Source organism: Sapajus apella, unplaced genomic scaffold (assembly GCF_009761245.1).
Source record: "Sapajus apella isolate SASKATOON/1434 unplaced genomic scaffold, GSC_monkey_1.0 scaffold38, whole genome shotgun sequence".
Taxonomy (NCBI): domain Eukaryota; kingdom Metazoa; phylum Chordata; class Mammalia; order Primates; family Cebidae; genus Sapajus; species Sapajus apella.
This window is the reverse complement of record NW_022436978.1, coordinates 18,084,466-18,103,948: the sequence shown is the minus strand read 5'-3', so window position 1 is coordinate 18,103,948 and position 19,483 is coordinate 18,084,466. Positions and strand designations below refer to the sequence as shown.

Here is a 19,483-nt window from a genome sequence, read left to right as displayed (position 1 = left end):
GGCCTTTAGGAAATCTTCCCAAACAAGCAAAGGGGACTTCCCTGTCCCCTCCGATGTGTGACCTGACCTTGTGTGGATCTCGGGGTCGGCATTCTCGACTACCTGACCTTGCCCATCTCTCCTTCACACCCTCTCACCTCTTCCTCCTACCACCAAAAATTTACATCATCTCTCCATTCTCCAGATATACTTTTGAAACCATTTCTCTATCTGGTGTCTTCATCTGCATCTAGCATGACATGAATATATGATTTTTATGTGTGTCTATCACTGTTTTGGTCAGCGTGTATTTCTTGTGGATACAAGTTCTATGTGCTCATGTATGTGGAACATATGCATACCGACACATGGGCCTAGTTCCAAATGATCTGAAAGGAATATAACTGTAATTGAATACTTGCATATAAATACAACATACATGTGATGGGGGGGGAAATGCAGGTGGGGTTTCAGCCAGCATTTTATTAGATAACGTTTGTGATTAGTGCTGTATTAACAATGAATCAGCCTATTTGTGGGTCACTGTCGGTGACTCCTTTGCAAATCACATATGTAAATATTTCTGCCTGTGGCCTAGGAGGTGCTGAGCCATGCCCTCTGTAGGCAGCATATGAAAAGAACTGCATGACTGAAAAGATGCCCACCGGCTTAAGGAAAGCAATTACAAAACTTCCTAAAAATCTAGTTTGAATTAACAAGTACAATGTTTACAGGTTTCATTTTTTGTGTGTGGTTTTCTTTTAGAGACGGGGTCTTGTTATGTAGGCCTGGCTGGTCTCTAACTTCTGGGATCAAGCAATCCTCCTGCTGCTCAGCCTCCCAAAGTGCTGGGATTACAGGCGTGAACCGCCGTGCCCGGCCTCACTGTTTTCAACTCTGATTCGACAATTATACATTGAACTCATTACCTGTCGAATTTATTCCTTTTACGACAAACTCAAACTTTTCATTTTACGGAAGTGTTTGGGTTCATCTTTTGCTTCTCTGTCATGTTCTGAAATATGTGCAATAACAGAATCTTTCGAAATATTATCTCTGTTAACTGTTCTGTGGCTTTAGGGAGAGGTTCCCGTGGGGAACAAGAAACCAAGCGCATGATGGATCCCTTTCCAATGTCTCTCCTTGAGCAGAAGTCCGCATCTCTCGACCTGGTCTAGTTACCTGCATGAAGTATTCCGACGGAGGAAAACAGCTCAAAGAGGACGTTCGCGTGCACGCCGGCTTCCAGCTGGTCATCTGGGTAAGTGATCGCCATTGACTGAAGAGCCGCAGGGAAACACTTCCTGGAATTCTCACCCACAGACAAGAACAAACTGGGGCGGGGCCGTCCCCTTCACCTGGGCGCCGGGAGGGTGACGGCCTGGCGGGCGGGGCCGGGCTCGGGCCGTGACGCCGCCGAGAGTTGCAGGGCGCCGGGCTGGGAGTCTCGTGGTCCCCTCCTCGCCCCGGGTCCGCCCCTTCCCGCCCGCATCCCGCCCGCATCCCGCCCGCATCCCGCCGGGGAAGCGAGCCCGGTCCTGCGCGGCCCGTCCAGCCCTCGCCCGAGATTTAAAGCCGCAAGTTTTGCTCCTGGGACCAGTGACTTTCGCTCCCGTGCGGGGAGAAGAGCCGACCTCCGACTGGGACGTTGAAAGAGCGGGGCTTGGACTCGGTGAGTTTCGCGCTAAACCGCCCTGGCCGTGGAAGCCGAACGGGAGCAAAGTCGCTGGGAAGCTGGCCGGGGGCGGGGCCTCCGGTCCGCTGGTGTTTTAAACACGGAGCGCGCGGGGCAGCCCTCGCCCGCTGGAGTGAGCTCCCTTCCTTTGTTACTCGGGCCCCCCGAAGCTCCCGGCAGAAGTGCTGTGAGCAGAACCCTTTTCGCCAGACCCGCCCGGGAGCCGTCGCTCGGAGAGGAGAAGCCCGTCCTTCCTACTCCGCGGCGCGCAGAGCCGGGGTCCCTCGTGAGGGGAGCGGCGTGCCCCCGGCCACACAGTCCGCCACCTGGCGCGGCGCCCCGGCCCGGAGGTTCCCCCGGCCGGAGGTTCCGCGCGGAGGCCGTCTGGGGTCAGTTACGCGGTGACACCGCGGTGCCGCATCTCGCCGCGCGCCGAGGCCCCTCTGAGGGTGGGAATGTGGCTCCCCTGCCGGATCCCTAAGTGGGAACGTTGTGGCGGCTCGGCGGGATACGTCCCCAGGCCTCGGACGGTTTTCCTCCGTGCCGCGGCCCCAAGCCGGGCTCCCTGGGTCCCCCGCACGGTCCAGGCTTTGGGGCCCCGCCCCCGCCCCGCCCCGCCCCGCCTCCTCGTCTCGGCGGCTGGCGGCCTCCGGCGCGGGAGGCTCCGAGTGTGCCGCGCCGGGCCGGGCCAGGGCTCGTAGGGAAGGGAGGCGAGGAGGTGAGGGCGCCGCAGCCCTCGCCCGGCGGGTGGCGCCAGGACTTCAGGCCGGGGCCCGCCGCCCTGGCCCGCACCGCGCGGCCCAGCGCCGGGGAGCTGGGGCGGCCCTCCCACCGCGGCCCGGGCCCGCCGCCCTCCGGAGGCGCGGCGGGGACGGAGGCTCGTGCCCTCTCGGAGCGCCTTTGTCTCCTCCCGCCCGGCCGCGAGGGCGCCCAGCGGCTGTGACCCGGGCCGGGTCCCCGCCCAGGTGCGGCAGGTAGGCTCGGGCGGGCGGCTCCGGCGGGGGGCGCTTCCCGGGGCTGGCGGGGGCCCCTCCCTGGGGAGCTCCGGCTCCTCGGCGGCGGCGGGACCGGCCCGGGCGCGGGAGCCGCGAGGCGAACGCCGCGCCCACCGGTTGGGTTTCCGGCCGAGGGCCCCAGGCTGGCGGCCCCCCGCCCCGGCTGGAGGGAATTCGAGTCGAAAGCCCGCACTGGGGCTGGAAAGAGGAAACCGCCGGCCTGGGCGCTTTCGGGGGGTTGTGGTGGGGGAACTGGGGACCGGGAATCGGGCAGCGGGGAGGTCGGGCCGCTCTTGCCTCCGACTCTGCCGAATTTCATTTCGAGTCCCAGTGTGGCAGGCCTGGAGTTGCTTGCTTGGATACATGCAGGGAAAAGTAACCGTTTTCAACTCGACTCTGCACACTACGTTCTCGGCCAGTGTTGGTTTTTGTGGTCCTGTCACAGGGACACCTTGGTAACCGCACCGTGGCTGGCGGTGGCCTGTAGCTCGTATTTACGGTAATTGTCTGATGAAAGTACATCCATCAGAATTGGATTTGTTCCTCTGTGCCTTATTTTGGGAAACCTTGCCTGGTCCCTGCGGGGGAAGGGAGAGGACTGTGAAAAGCTGAAGTTGACCCAGAAAAGGATGATTGAAGGTAGTTGTGTTAAGCGGTGGCACCGAAATGATCCCACCCTCAACTTTCTGAAAGGGTGATTAGTGGTCAGCAGCTGACCTTTTAACTTTCTCAAAAAAAATGTATGGTAGATTTTCTATCTGGTCACAAGTGAGGAGGTGAAAGCTGCTTTTTGGGGCCAACTCTTTGCTTTTAAAGCAAGCTAAATGCAAAACCAAAATGTTTCCGTTTTGTGTTTAACCTGCTTGTCCTCTCTCTTGCCCCTTCTCAGCTTCCTTCTCCTCCCGGACACGCTCTGAGCCTGAGGAGGAGGCTGACTCAGGCTGACCCTTCCCGGCCCTGCAAGGCTCCCTGTGGCACCTAAGGTAGAACCAGTGTTATTACAGGAAAAGTCCAAGCCAGAGCCCAGAGCAGCTGTTCCCCAGAAAGTGGGAGATGAAGATGAGTAGGAGGCAGAGATGCTTATCATTGCCCTGCCCAGAGAAAACTCAGAAGAAGGTGCAGAATTTTCAAAATAAAGTGCAGGCTCTATCAAATAAAAAATGAAACATTGTATTTCATTAAAGTGGAGATTATTTATCTCTTTTCATAAGACATTCAAATGGTGAGATTGTAAAAAAAAAAATAAAGAAAATAACTTTCTAGTTCTCAAAAATAGAACAGCTTGAGTAATAACTCATGGGTTTTGAAATGGGTCATCTTTTAAAATGGGTCACTTTGGCTAGAATCGTTGCACTTGGTGACTTTCACATTGTGAAGGGTCAAGTGCCTTCTGAGGCCCAATTGCACTAGAATCTGCATTTCAGAGCGCAGGAGGTGTCAGGAAGAAACTGGGAGAAATTCAGAAGGAAATTGTCTCTTCACATAATAACAAATGTACCCTGTTTGGGGGGAATTTTATGTATGCTGAAGTAAATAGATCTCAGCTTTGCATTTTATAATACATTATGCCTTTTCTGAAATATTTCCATCGCCATTATTTTAATTCATTGTTATAATAACCGTGTAAAGAGAGGAATTCATTGTATCTGTGTTCCAGAAACTGAGGCATGGTAAATTATTACAAGAGCTCTGCCCTTTGACATCAAATCTCTGTGAGCAAAGATGTAGCCAGAACAGTGTAAATCTAGAATTAAATACTTTCCTTACAGTGTGCAGTATCTATTATGTATTAGTTTATATACAGGGGATGTAAGAATCTTTATATTTAAAGGATAAGCAACTTGATCAGGTGAGATACGAGATTTGAATAAAAAAGCAATTTTTTAAAACTTCTTAGTTCTACAAATTCAGATGCTGGCTTTGATATGTAACGTATTAAGATTTCTCTTCCATAGAAGGCTTTCACACTAGAAGCCCTCTACAGAAGAGAATGTTCTACCCAGTGTGTAGACAACAAAGCCCAAAAGTTCAAGTTCACAATAGTGGCCCACAGCCTAAGATCCACCTAATATTTCAGACTGGATTTCTTTTGCTCCTTTCCTATAACTTTCTATAACTTTTTCACAGTGCTCTAAGCAAAATAAGTTAAAAGATGGACTCACCTCAGATTTCCTTCTCTTACTTTAGAGGACCGTATGATCTTATACTTGTGTCATCCTAATTGAAATATATTTTAAGTGCTTATGGGAACCATGTTCTTTCCTGCCAAGAATAATGGAAGACCATTATTCCATGAATGGAATAATGGGAAACATGGGAAGACCATATTCAGTCAATTAGGGACGATACTTCTGCTTCAACAGTATTTGCAAAGTGTTAAATGGTCCTTAGCAATCAGATCAGTATTTTTAAAAACTCCTACCTAATTAATGTTTTTTGAGAAGAAGTATATTATGAGTATAGCTCAGCATTCTGAAAAGAGAAAACCTCCTGAAAAAAAAAATCAGCCATCCACTCACTAACCCATCCTGGTAAACCTACATGAACAGGTTCTGGAGAAAGGAAATTTACAGATATGGAACATCTCATCTGGACGGACATTGTCAATAAGTTATCTCAAGTGATCCTCAGAAAACACTGTCTGGTACATAGTTTAGAGACAAGTCAAGCTCATGTGACCAGTAAATGGAGGCACAGCACACATCTCCTTTTGTTTGCATTTAAACACTCTCAGCTTTTTGACTCGCTTTCACCTCCATTCAGGTCCAGATTCCAGCTTGCACTGGAATTTTCACTGACTCTTTGGTAGAAGTTGTACACCTGAAACATCTCTGAGGTCTTTTTAGCATCCTGCCCATGGCCTACTACACAGTATGTGACAAGTTAATATTTGTTGAATTAGTTAAATGTTGGTATTAGCCTACTTTCAGGGCTGCCCACTGTAACGCCTAGAACAGGGCGGGCACTTAATAAAGGGTAGTTAACTTACACTAAATGTTGGTCAACCAAGACAGAAACATGTGACATGTACCTCTTGTTTTACACCATCGTCTACTTTTGGTACCTCTGTGTTATAAACCCTCTATCAACGGCTGCTTCTAAATACGGTGTCCAGAATGGGACACAGGAACTGCCGTTGGATAACAGGCAGACACTGGGTTGGATCATCACCCTGTTTCTGAATCATGGTTTTTCTTACTATGATTTGACCACAGCTAACCCTTCTGATCTCTTTTTTTCCCTCTTTTCGCTTTACCCTAACTTCTAGCCAAACTAAGTGATTTGACATTTACCCACTCAAGCCACAACTTTTTCTCTTATGTGCTTTAAAAAAAATTCCTGCATAGTCTTTTTTGGAATGTCTTATTCCTTGATCCCTCTACTTCACCCTTTTTTTTTTTTTGGAGACAGAATCTCTCTCTGTCACCAGGCTGGAGTACAGTGGTGCGATGATCTCGGCTCACTGCAACCTCTGCCTCCCAGGTTCAAGCAATTTTTGTGCCTCAGCCTCCTGAGTAGCTGGGATTACAGGTGTATGCCACCACACCCAGCTAATTTTTGTATTTTTAGTAGAGACAGGGTTTCACCATGTTGGCTAGGATGGTTTCAATCTCCTGACCTTGTGATCCACCCTCCTTGGCCTCCCAAAGTGCTGGGATTATAGGCATGAGCCACTGTGTCTGGCCTACTTTACCCTTTTAAGCCAGCTGAAATGCTCCCTGCCCCACTCCTCTTTTTCTTTCTCCCATCCAAATACTAACCACGCCCAACCCTGCTTAGCTTCTGAGATCAGCCAAGATTGGGCGCATTCCTGGTGGTATGACCATAGACTTCTCCTTCTCTTTCTGACCTGTGTCTTCCTCCTTTCCTCCCCAATCCCACATTTGAATTCTGTTCTAGCTACTGCTCATTTGCCATCTCTCCCACAAAGCCTTCCCCCATTTCCATCTTCTCCCCCCTTCCCTCATCTCAGAGGAGAGCTCTCATTCACAGAGCACCTGATTTGGGGTCCATGGTTTGTTGTCCCTTGGTATCCTTTGGGAATTAGTCCCAGGACACCCCCATATCCACACATGCTCAAATCCCTTATATAAAATGGTGTAGCATTTGCATTATAACCTGTGCAATATTCCCATATACATTTTATTTTTTATTTTTATGTTTTTGGAGATGGGGTCTCACTCTGTTGCCCAGGCTGGAGTCTAGAAGCATGTAGCCTTGAACTCCTGAGCTCAACTGATCCTCCTGCCTCAGCCTCCCAAGTAGTGAGATTACAAGTATGAGCCACCATGCCTGGCCCATGTATTTTAAATCATCTCTAAATTACTTACAATACCTACTGCAATGTAAATGCTATGTACACAATTGTTATACAGTAATGACAAGAAAAAAATGTCTGTACACGTTCAGTATAGACACAACCATACTTTTTTTTTTCCGAATATTTTTGATCCACGGTTGAATCTGAGGATGTGGAACCCATGAATGTACCAGGGCCAACTGGATATGGGTTTCCAATTCAGATTCGTGGAGGAAGGCTACCAAACGTAATGCAACATTTCAAATATATCTTAGTTTTTCTGGGGCAAAGCCATCCTAAAAAATCTCAAGAATGTTTGAAAAATTCTAGCTGGAGTCAACGTTGTTCTTCTAGTGACTCAAATAAAGCAGTCATTGTGTCTGGGGAGTCCTAGTGGGGTGTGGCAGGGGTGGCGTTGGGCGTGGTAGCTATTTGCAGTATGTTTTGTATCACATTGAGGGGATGGGCATGCATTTTAGGCAATAATTCTTACTCTTATTGATAGGTGAACTTGTATTTTTGATTCATCTACCTTATGATGGATAACCGGTTTACAGCTGTTCATCAGGTTTACTTATGTGTCATTTTATCAGCTGACTTCGAATATGTCTTCAGATTTCCCCTGCCTTTACATGTTGAAACAATTTTGATACAGCTTTTTCATTAGAGAATGACAGCTTTTCCAGGCGCGGGTGTCTGTCTGACTCCTCATCTCTCATTTTACCCAATACTTGCTTAAAACATCCTCCTTGAGTCCTGTACTTTTTTTGCCTCTTCTCCTTCCTTCCTCCTCACCTCTTTTTCCCCCTTCTGCAACTTTGCATCTCTGTCCTTAGAGTCCCTGAATCTTTTTTGTGGTTGAAAGATTATACCCAAAGGACACAGACTGCTGAAGTCACCTCTGCCCACTGTCTAGTACTATTGAGACCAAGAAGAAGGAGGGAAAACTGAAATGGAAGGTTTGAAAAAGAGGATGTTAGTAAAGAAAATAAGAACAAGTGCTAACGAAATGCAGCAAAACATAAAGGACTCCAAACTTCTGGCAGTGAAGCAAATTCTCTTCCATCTTGGGTTGCTTCTCTGGACCCTGCCTACCTGCTCCCTTGCCCTCCCCTCCTGATGAGAAGTGCAGGAAATCCTGTGCCCACGCCAGGGAGAAGGAGCAGGTGAAGAGCACAGGGGTGGGGCTGGGGCTGGCCAGCTACTCTAAGCTGCTATGGGGTCTGGAACTTGTAGACGTGACATGGTTAACTCGGTATCTTGGAGCCTCAGTATCTTCTGCAAAATGGGGAGATCCTTTCTCCCACAAAGGTGGTTGTAAGGCTTAAAGAGCTACCGTATTTGTAAAGCATTTGCAGCAGGGCCTGGTGTATGGTAAACATACCCATGGTAGCAACTGTTGCTAGATTGGGTAACAAAAAGTTCGTTTCTTAAGTAGGCAAGAAAAGAACAGACAAGAATTGTATTTAAAAGAGCAAGCACCCCTGTCAACCCAAACAACTGTGTTGCAAGAATGAACACAGAGGTTCAAGCTTAGAAAAGCAAATGTTTGACCTCTCTGAGACCTCCTTTATATGACAGCTTTTTTATTGTTTCAAATTTTGCATAATCAAACTGGTTACTGGGAATTATTATTGGTTTAATATAACTTCTCTAAAAGAATATAATCCCATGCCACGACTTTGGGTCTGTCTTTACCCATTTGTTCATTTGATATTTCCCTGTCTTTATTTCCCCCATAACCAGCAAACAGAAATGTACACCCATGTTTACCTTACATTATAAAGAAAGATGTAACTTAGTTTATGTAGGTGGAGATCGTGAACCTGGATTCACATTGTAGGTTTTATTACCCACTTCTCACTTCTGTCCCAAAGCCATGATTGCTAAAGTGGAATGTAAAGTCTCTGGACTAACACTGAATCAAGAACTAACTAACTCTATAAATGTATTCTCTGCAGAAGGATAAGAACTCCAAATGGCTTCTAACTTCTGCCCATGGCTTGAAATAAAGTTTCATATAGCTAAAGTCCCAGGCCACAGAAACACTTGAAGATAGCCATTAGGTAGATTTTTCTTTTTTACAGGTCTTATATTGGAAATATAACAGTTATAAATATATCTAATGTTTCATCTTAAAATGTGAGTTATAAATTCAAATTTCACATTGTCCCCTTCCTTCTTGAGCAAACAGAATAGGCAATTAGTACCAAATAGTAACGAGTTACATTTCTTAACACCAATTATTTATTGTAACTAATTTATTAAGGAAAAAAATCTATGAAGATGAAATTATAGCTTTTCCAGTAAATCTGGGGCTTATTCTTCCTGATCTGAAGATTGGTCTTAGCTATACTTAACAGGACACAGATGATGAGAAGGAGCCAGGAAGAGAACTTGGAATGTAGCGCAAAATGCAGCGTGAAGATGGTACAGGAAACTTTCTCTTTCTTTCCTTTAGATATGTCTGGGCAGGAGCTGAAAACCCTCTCACATGGGACTTTATTAAGTAATAAAAGTTTAAATGTAAAAGGTAGAAAAGAATGAGGATATAAAGGAATTTCTTTTTTAAATTGTGACTCACTGGAGGAGTCTTATATAGTCCTGCTTTATAAGCATGTCACTTTTAAAGGGATCATTATATTTTCATGACTCACAGAGATACTCCAAATATTAAATTGATTGTTAAAATGAAGAAAATCATCAATTCAGTCTTATTTTCTATATAGGTTTCACTACAATATTTTATTTCCCCAGCAAGGAAAAAACCAGAGCTAGAATGGAATGATTAAATTTCTTAGTTTTCTTCCAATTGGTTAGTCTTTCCATGAAATTATACTGCCTTCTTACATAGAATTTCTGGGTTCTTGTTTTGGCAGCAGTTGAAGGAAGAGGATGGTTTTATGGTAGGGGTTGGATTCCATTCTAGATTGGGGGTTTCGGCTGTGTGGAACATAATCCATTTATGGTTCATACAGCCATTTTAGGTTTCATGTCTATATATACATATATGTACACACACATATACATTCTGTACATAAAGTATCATTGTTTTATGATACTTCGTTGTATACAGTAAGGGCTAGTATTGTTTTCTGGTACTTTAACTTGGTATATATACATATACTAAGAATGCAGACATGTCCATGGAAGTCAGCAGTATTCAGCCCACAGTAGGCCCCAGTCAGCAGGACAGGGTTAGGGGAGTCAGGTGAGGCAGTGCTGTGCAAGCGCAGGGCTGGATCCTGTCTTGGTTTACAGGTTGGACATTTTGTTTATTGTAGATTTTTTGCCTTAACTTTAATTTTTAAAAATTTTTTATTAAATCAAAGTATTATGCTGAGTTTTTGGTACCCCCTTAAATTTTGCTCCTAAAGTAAATGGCTCCCTTGTCTCCCCCTAGTCTGGGTCCTGATCAGTATGTTGTACAGGGGATGGTGACCGTTGGTGTACTGGGGGCCTGGGAGGCGGAGTGGCTGGTGTGTCTGATGTCTTCTCCTTTCTCTACGAAGCAGGTAGGAGGTGAAGCCTTAAGAGTGAGGGGACTGACCCTGGGAGGGGAAGTTAGCATGGCCGCCGAAGAGACTGGGAAAGGGAGAAGGTCTGGGACAAGTATGAGAATAGTCATGCAGCACTGAAAACTCTGCCCAAAGCTAGAGAGCGCCATTTGTGGTGACGCTGCCTGCCTGGTAAGTTCCATTTCCCCAGCAGCCCTGGAGGTGTCGTGGGAGTAGGAAGATGGGCGGGCGCTGGGGTCTAGGGTTACTGGGGTGGGAGAGCAAAGGTGTCTGGTAATTCTGCATCTAACATAGGGGAGGTGTGTGAGGAAGAAAGGTCAGGAGACTGCTGGGTGGGGTGGGGTGGCAGAAGGTTCTCGATGAATATTTAGAAGTTGCAGTGGAGGAGTGAGTGTACTGTAGAGTGAGTGTCCTGGAATTTGAGGTCTCGGAAGAAGTGCAGTTCTCAGTGAAGCCACGTAAACAACTTCCTGGCTGATGAGCTGTCTTGAGTGTTGGGAGATAACGTGATCAAGATGGTCACACATCATAAGGTTCCCTTAGATGTCAGTGTGTTGTATGTCTACTAAATAGAAGGCAGAAATACAGTTCACTGTTGCTTCTCTTCCCAGAAACTGCCATCCTCAACCTCAAACCCACCCCCCGGTGGGGCAGGGTCCATCTGCAGACCCTCCTGTGGCACCCAACCTACCTATATGGTCAATGTCTCTCTTCCCCACTTAGCACTCCAAGACCAGAGCCTTGTTCGTCCTGCTTTGTCACTCTACCCACTCGTTAACCCCGCCTTAACTTTCTGATGAACAAGCCCTTTTTTCATTGACTCCTCCTTTTTCTCCTTCTCTGGAGTTTATTTTTCCTCCAGGCCCATTGCTCTCTCTCCCCGTAGAGAGCTCATCCACATTCATGAAATGAGTCATCTTCAAGCTCAGAGTACCCACCTGGATCTCTCCAGTCCTGTCTAACTCACCTGAAATTACCCCCTGGACATTTGTACCTTTTTGTCTATTCCTCTCTACTACCTTGAGCTCAACACAAGTCTAAAATCAAATGGCGATCCCCTTTACTCCTAACTCAGGAGGCCAGTTGTCCCTCCCTCCTCTCACTGCTCACTCCTCCTCTTCCTCAGTTACTTCCCATCTCAGGTCATTCATCAGGTCCCACTAGATATTTGTTTTTCTTGAAAAAGGTCATCTTTATACCTTCCTTCCCTCCCCACTTTCATCACCCTCGACTAGGTCTTCCTCACCTCATCCAGCCTCAGTATGAGCCCTGAGAAACCAGCATCCTGATGTCCAGGCATTCTGCCTTTCACCGTGCACACCATTGCCAGTGGAATCCCTCTTGCTCAAACTTAATAAATAGTGAACAAGGGAGTTACCATTACAAACAAAAGCAGACATTCCTATGACTTCTTGCTGCTTTCTCTACCCTTAAGACTCCTCTACCTGATTTTCAAGGTTCTCCATAAGCCGGTTCCCACCTGCCTGCTTTCAAATCTATGCCTGTTTCTTGAATATCTGCCATATGTAATTCTTTCGTTTCTTGTCTGAAACAAAGATTGTTCCTACTCCCACAGCCACCTAAATCCTAGTCATCCCCAGGCCCTCCTAAAATCCTGACTCATCCAACCCCCACTGATCTCTCCACTCCCAGAGACTTTCCTCTTGTGCCTCAGGTTGGTATCATGCAAATTAGTGCTGACAGACTGTACCTTACCACGGTTTGCCCATTGTTGTCTGTGGGAACTATGCTTTCATGTGGGAACTAGAGTCTTGTCACAAATAACAGTGTAAATGCTTTGAGACTGGAGACTGTAAAATCTTCTTTATGATCTCCCGCTGTGTCTGGTGGAAGAACCCACAGAGTAAATACTCGTATACTTGTAGGATTAATTGAAACACTGGAGACGGAAGTGTTAAACTTGAACTGAAAAGTGCAGACCTCCCCATCTTGATTAAAACTTCAAAATGGATAACAGGTTTTCCATATTATCTCAGGATCACAAAAGTAGACTCAACAAAGAAAGGAGTTGACACAGGGATAAGGTTTAAAAAAATCAGGGATTATTACAGGGAAACTGGTAGCCTCTGGGTGTGCTAACTAGTTATTTTCTCAAAAAGTTTAAAGAGCTCTCTTGTGAGAGAATATTCTTAGGAGTAACTGAGGGCACGGCTCCCAGACTGAAAAGTATTTGGGGTCTGTCACCTCTTTTCTGATGTTCCTACTTCTATTTTTCTTCTGACTACCTCTATTAGAAAAGATAATTCTAAGAATACCTGTTCCTTCTTCTCAGTCCGAACAGAAGCAAACCCAAGTTGTATTTGAGATATTTGCATATTTCCTTCTAAGCAATTCTTTGTCCTCTTCTCTCCCATGCTGTATTTCCTACTTGCAGCAGGCTCTGAAGTCATCTATGCTTTTTACTGCTCCTCAGTACCATTACATGGATATTCATCCCTGATTTGCAGATTAAAGCACTGAATCAGAGTGAGGCGGGAGTTGCCTGAGGTTACACAATAAATCTGGCCCCAAACAGGGGGAACCCCTGAGTTTCCAGCCTGTTGATTGGCCACTGACCCGTGCGGCAGGCACACAAAGGAGCTGCACCCACAGCACTCTGTCGTGCACGGTTGCTGAGCTTCGCATTCGGCATTGCGCTGGCTTTGTTTCCTGCCAGGCCCAGCATTTTCTTCCACCAGATCGGCAGGCTTGTGGGCTTCTTCCCAGGGCCCTCTCCTGCACTCTGGATAGGAAAGCTGGAAGCTGTGCTTTAGAGAAGCTTTAAGACGCTGTAGGAAACCAGAAGAGTGAGCGCCAGTTGTCTGTTCGTGGTCTCCACCCACAATGCTGGAGCTGAGTGCCACACTGTTGACTTGTAATTGATGAATTTAGATGGGGGTGGGTGAAGGGCAGGCCGGGGGAGGGCAGTGCTTTTGATTTAGGCTGGGAAAGGCCTCCTAGTGACTATGTTCAATTTGGAGGAATTCGGATGTTCTTTTGTTATACAAGTGAAGCTGTGTGATACAAATGAGGAGTTTTACCTTTCCTAAATAAATCTTCCCCTTATCAGTCTAGTATTATCAGTGAGATCTGGTTATGATTTATGTAAAGGACGGCTAAAAAATTCAGACTGCTGAGGGAGAGAATTCTCACTTTAGAACTTCACATGCTGTGCTGAACTAAGTATCTACATAGGATGTTGGCTTTGTGACAGGTCTTCTCTCATTTTTCAGAAAGCATTTTGACTTGTGATGTCAATTTGGAACAGTTGAAAAAATATAGGAAAATAAGGTAACTACATACATACTGAGGGTGGGGATAAAATGAATGTTTTGAACCAGCTGCTGGCTTACAGTAGCCATGTAAACAGCAGCAGCCACGCACCAACGTGGTAAATACTAGGCCTGATTCACTGGAGAGTCACCAGCACCTCGAATGAGTCAGGTGCATGCTGGGCACAGGAGCAGCTGGACTTGTAGGCAGAAAGTCTAGCACGAAGCTCAGACTTACAAACAACCGTGGTACCTGCAGAGCACGCTGGCATTGAAGCTTGCTGGGCGCAGCTGCTCAGGACTAGGCAGCTGGTTTTGCCTTTGATCCCTGAGATTCCAAAGGTTACTTTCCTCTTGATTTCCATCCCAGGGTCAATTAGAGTAGAAGCTGCAGAGGCATTTCAACCGAGAATATTCCTAGAATTATTAAAATGTATGCTGGCTTTCAATCTGCCATCAAGAATTCTGTTACCTTGCTTTAAGCCTTCAGTTGCTTCAGGGTGTATTGTAGAGGAGGCCAGAGGGCCCTTGCCTTGGGGCTTCAGAGGATGGTCCTAATCTGGATGAGCACTATGGAAAGACTGAGAGGGAGTGCCCCCTGAATGAAAGTGATTTTGCACAGTTTAGGCAGATGCCACCAGCAGAAACTGATATTTTCTGCCATCTTTCTCACCTTCTTCTAGAGCATCCAGTCCAGAAATGAGCGGCCTATCCAAGGGGGAAATGACTGATATTGATCTGTTTCTTAGAGCAGTGTTTCAGCTTTTTTTTTTTTTTTTTTTTTTTTTTTTTGAGACAGAATCTCATTCTGTCACCCAGGCTGGAATGGAGTGCGGTGGCATGATCTCAGCTCATTGCAGCCTCCACCTTCCTGGTTCAAGTGATTCTCCTGCCTCAGTCTGCCAAGTAGCCGGAATTACAGGTGTGTGCCACCACACCCGGCTAACTTTTGTATTTTTAATAGAGATGGGTTTCACCATATTGCCAGGCCGGTCTTGAACTCCTGACCTCAAGTGATTCACCTGCCTTGGCCCCCCAAACTGCTGGGATTATAGGCGTGAGCCACCACGCCTACCCTTCAGCCTTTTTGATGGTAGAGCACAGTAACACATTTCCCATCACACCCCTGAATCTCGTTCACACACATAAACCCCAGAAGTTTCACAAAATGATTTTTGCTCTTGCTACTTTCAGTACACCCTGCACTTAACAATGAAAGCAAAAGCAGTGCTGGTGTGGCCTCCTAAGTGGCGCATGCAGTTTTTAAATCAATGCCATCGGGGGTAAAGTGTGCCTTATACTGATTATCTCTGGATGAAGTCTGAATGGGGCTTGGCTCTAATCTCTAGTCTTCCTTGGACATTTTACATGCCTGGCCTTTGCCTCCACCCTGATGTGGAGTGCTGATGGGGGTGGGAAATACAGCTGATCCCAAAGCTCTAAAGTCGGGAAGGAGGTATCACAGCTGAGGCTGGGCCCATTCTGTAGGGCGCTCAGCATGTGCAGTTGGTTTTCTGTCAGGGGTCAGTAGTGGAGGGACTTGAGGCTAGATCTCTGGCACAAAGCAGGGCCTTGGCCGTGGGCTTGCTGTGTGGCTAAGCCTATATGGCTCTCTCCCTGTCAGTCCTGTCCAAAGCCCAGGAAACTAGTGTACCACCCCTGAGGAAGAGAGCCTACTTCTCCAGCCAAGAAAGAGTTGTGCTTGTGGCAAACACTGGGGAGAGAATCCTTGAGGAAGGAGGGTGCTTCGTCCCAGGGGTAGAAGAAAAGAGAGGACCTGCGGTAGGCAGCCATGGCATGGACCTCGTCCGAGGTGGCACTTGACTCGGCGTCCTGACCCCCAGTCCTTCCCCAGTAACCATCACTTTGATTGAATGGTGGCTCCACCCCCAGCATGGTTCTTTGCACCAACATTTGGTGAATGCCTCCCAGGGGTCACACCCTGTCCTGGATGCTGAGTGTAGGGTGTCTACAACATTGTGCCTAAAAAGTCTGTACAGGGTCTAAGAAGGTGCTGGGACAATACAGATGAGAAGCATCTTTCAGGAAACGGGTTGATCCCAGTTCAGGCTTCCCAGAGAAGGATGCCTGTAGACGTCGTATTAGCAAGGGAGGCAGGGTAGCCCGGCCACAGGACGCCTAGTGTAAAGACCAGCCTGTGAAATGGCAGGTGTGACTGTGCTTTCATCCAGTCATTTGGTATTGTCAAATGATTGATCAGACAGCTGGAGAGGCAGACCCTAAAGGGTCCTGTGTGCCAGGCTAGACTTCATCTTGTCACTAACTAACGGAGAGGCACTGAAAGGAGTGAAGAAAGCTCAGTCAGCCTCGTGGTTAAATCCAAGTTTTACAAAGGTCGCTATCCGACTGTACAGTGGAAGACGAGTTGGCTGGGGGATCATCCAGTCTGAGTCAAAAGTGATGATAACATGAAGAGGTGAGAGATTTAGAAGAAGTGATTCGCAGGATTAAACACTGAGATACGGAAGTGGAGGAAAAGGGGAGTTTCCAGATTTCAGGTATAGATGAAAGAAGGGCAGTTAGGCACAAATAAAGGGAAATAGGAACAGCAGGTTTTAGGGGAGAAGATAACAAAATGGGTTAGAAGAAATGGCGCTTGAGTACCCTAGTGCGCTAGGTAATTATCTGCTTCCCTGTATTTATCATGTATATTCCCATTTAATCTGCATAAAGACTTTGAGTGAAACTGTCATATCTCAATTTGTCAGATGTCCGCCTTAGATGCATCATACTGTACAAGGAACGGTAAGTGGCTGAGGCAGCACTGGCGTTAAGATTGCCTGACTACAAAGAGTGCGTGTTGGCTACATTCTGTTGCTTCCCAGTTTAGAACATGTTTCACTGAGGCGCCTGTTGCATTTCCAAATAAAAAAGTAGAGAAAGAAGGTGGCTATATGAATCTGGAGCTCACAAAGTAATTTTGATTATGGAGAGTTTGCTTTCAAGGAGCAAGTTGTGACTCCTTGATTATGAACTTTAATTAAAAAAAAATCTCACTCTTATTCCTGCCTTGTCTGGGGCAAGCCTTGCTGGATTTTTACTGCTGTGAATTTTCTTTTCATTTAAGATTTTGCCTTGATCTGTGTGTCTACTTTCATCCCGACTGTATTCAAGTCAATATATTCATGAATATGCCCACTTGGTGTGAAATTTGAATTTAAGTATACAAGATTATAGCCATTTGGGAGGCTTTTTTTTTTTTTTTTTTAGAGTAGGAGTAGAAAAAGTTCTCTGTATTCTGAATGGGAAGACGGTGTAAAGCAATTTTTTCCCTTTTCCTGTCCTTTAAAAAAAATAAACAGCCATTTGCCTCTGCTAAATACTAACTGCCTCATCACCTTTTGTCTAGATCAGGCAGGTTACATTTGGTTTTAAGGAATTAGGAATATGTTTCTTTCCAGGCCCTCAATAACCCACGCAATTGTGATTCTCTTCTTGACTTTGCTAGGTGGCATGGAATGCTCACATGGAATTGCCGCCTGAGGCCGCTCACCATGCTTCCTGAAGGATGCCCATGTGGAAGAATTTCGATGTGCCAGTGTCCTCGTTCTACAGGGTGTTCCATTCCTTTGCAATCTCAGAAAAATGGGATTAAAACAAACTATTTTGTAAAATAAGAAGACTGTTTTCCATTTTTAACGGCCAGCATGTATTAAGATGGACATCTACTCCACGCAATACGAAGCTCTACGGTGGCGAAGAAGCAGGTGCCTGTTTAAAACTGATCCTAAATAAAAACACCGGAGTGGATATGAGAATGTTGATTGGTGGCAGAAGAGTCAAAAAATGGCAGTTTATTATTCGGTTATTTGCCGCTTGTTTTATACTGAGCCTCATGTTTTTTTGGGAACCGATCGATAATCACATTGTGAGCCATATGAAGTCATATTCTTACAGATACCTCATAAATAGCTATGACTTTGTGAATGATACCCTGTCTCTTAAGCACATCTCAGCTGGACCTCGCTACCAATACTTGATTAACCACAAGGAAAAGTGTCAAGCTCAAGATGTCCTCCTTTTACTGTTTGTAAAAACTGCTCCTGAAAACTATGATCGACGTTCCGCAATTAGAAAGACGTGGGGCAACGAGAATTATGCTCGGTCTCAGCTGAAAGCCAACATCAAAACTCTGTTTGCCTTAGGAACTCCTAATCCACTGGAGGGAAAAGAACTGCAGAGAAAACTGGTTTTGGAAGATCAAAAGTACAATGATATAATTCAGCAAGACTTTGTTGATTCTTTCCACAATCTTACTCTGAAATTACTTCTGCAGTTCAGTTGGGCAAACACGTATTGTCCACATGCCAAATTTCTTATGACTGCTGATGATGACATATTTATTCACATGCCAAATCTGATTGAATACCTTCAAAGTTTAGAACAGATTGGTGTTCAGGACTTTTGGATTGGTCGTGTTCATCGTGGTGCTCCTCCCATTAGGGATAAAAACAGCAAATATTACGTGTCCTATGAAATGTACCAGTGGCCAGCCTACCCTGACTATACAGCTGGAGCTGCCTATGTCATCTCTGGTGACGTAGCTGCCAAAGTCTATGAGGCATCACAGACACTTAATTCTAGTCTTTACATAGACGATGTGTTCATGGGCCTGTGTGCCAATAAAATGGGAATAGTACCACAGTACCATGTATTTTTTTCTGGAGAGGGTAAAACTCCTTATCATCCCTGCATCTATGATAAAATGATGACATCTCACGGACATTTACAAGATCTCCAGGACCTTTGGACGAATGCTATAGACCCAAAAGTCAAAACCATTTCAAAAGGTTTTTTGGGTCAAATATACTGCAGGTTAATTAAGATAGTTCTCCTTTGTAAAATTAGCTATGTGGACACATATCCTTGCAGGGCCGCATTTGTCTAATAACAGTACTTGAATGTTGTATGTTTTCACTGTCACTGAGTCAAACCTGGTTGAAAAAATCCTTTAAATGTTTGTCTGTACCCCAAGTAAAATGAACATGAAAGACAAAGAAATATTTTGATAGCCTAGGCCATCAGAATGTCTCTTTGATTCTAGAAGCTGTTTAATATAACTTATCTACTTCATTGCCTAAATTCATTTTAAGGAATTTGTATTTAGAAAAGGTTTATATTCTTAATGAAAACGAAACAAAAGGGAAGCTCACGTTCTCATTTCATGTCACAAATATACTTGAGGTGTAGAGATGTTCTTAAGAAGTCTTGGTGTTAGAATAATTGCTTTTGTAAAATACCAAATGAATGTATAGTACAGCATTTCCAGGAAATGAATATATTGTTAGACCAGGTAAACCAGTTTATTTTTGTTAAAGAGCACTTGGTGGAGGTGATAGGGACAGGGAAAGGTCAGCATAGGAGAGAAAATACATAAATCTGGTAAAAGAAAGTCTCTTGTTAAAAGGAGATGTAGGAAAATGTGTACAATTTTATTATACACAGACAAATCCCTTATTATCACATCCATATAGCTATTTTACCTAGACGCTGTTAGAGTCATTAAAATATATTTGTATCTTTTATCAAAGTTTAATGCAAATTTTGAGAAAAGTCATTAACACTGCCCTAGCTAATACTTTATATATGTTTTTAATGGATTTTTAAAAATATTAGAAAATGACTCATAAAATGGGCAGCTAGTTGCTCACAGGGGCCTTCTCTAGGGAGAAACCATTTTTTTTTTTTTTTTTTTTTTTTTTTTTTTGGGGGTTTTTTTCTTT

General features: G+C 45.3%; 2 protein-coding genes and 1 long non-coding RNA gene across 6 annotated transcripts in view; 1 reads left to right on the top strand and 2 right to left on the bottom strand.

Moving 5' to 3' along the window:
- Nucleotides 1-19,483, bottom strand: part of MCF2L2 (MCF.2 cell line derived transforming sequence-like 2) — a 243,153-nt gene that overhangs the window by 63,487 nt on the left and 160,183 nt on the right. The window lies entirely within an intron of this gene.
- B3GNT5 (UDP-GlcNAc:betaGal beta-1,3-N-acetylglucosaminyltransferase 5) lies at nucleotides 2,490-19,435 on the top strand. Of its 2 annotated transcripts, none has more exons than XM_032298479.1 (2): nucleotides 2,490-2,628; nucleotides 17,209-19,435. In XM_032298479.1, exon 2 carries the CDS (start codon nucleotides 17,512-17,514, stop codon nucleotides 18,646-18,648), a length of 1,137 nt encoding a protein of 378 aa, XP_032154370.1. In that variant the 5' UTR covers nucleotides 2,490-2,628; nucleotides 17,209-17,511; the 3' UTR covers nucleotides 18,649-19,435. The 2 variants fall into 2 exon arrangements, with proteins under 2 accessions (XP_032154370.1, XP_032154371.1); XM_032298480.1 differs by lacking the exon at nucleotides 2,490-2,628 and adding an exon at nucleotides 6,994-10,638.
- Nucleotides 9,137-14,562, bottom strand: LOC116564968. Its single transcript, XR_004275188.1, has 2 exons — nucleotides 12,744-14,562; nucleotides 9,137-11,032 (listed from the first exon to the last, which is right to left on the bottom strand). It is a non-coding gene; the product is annotated as an uncharacterized LOC116564968 (long non-coding RNA).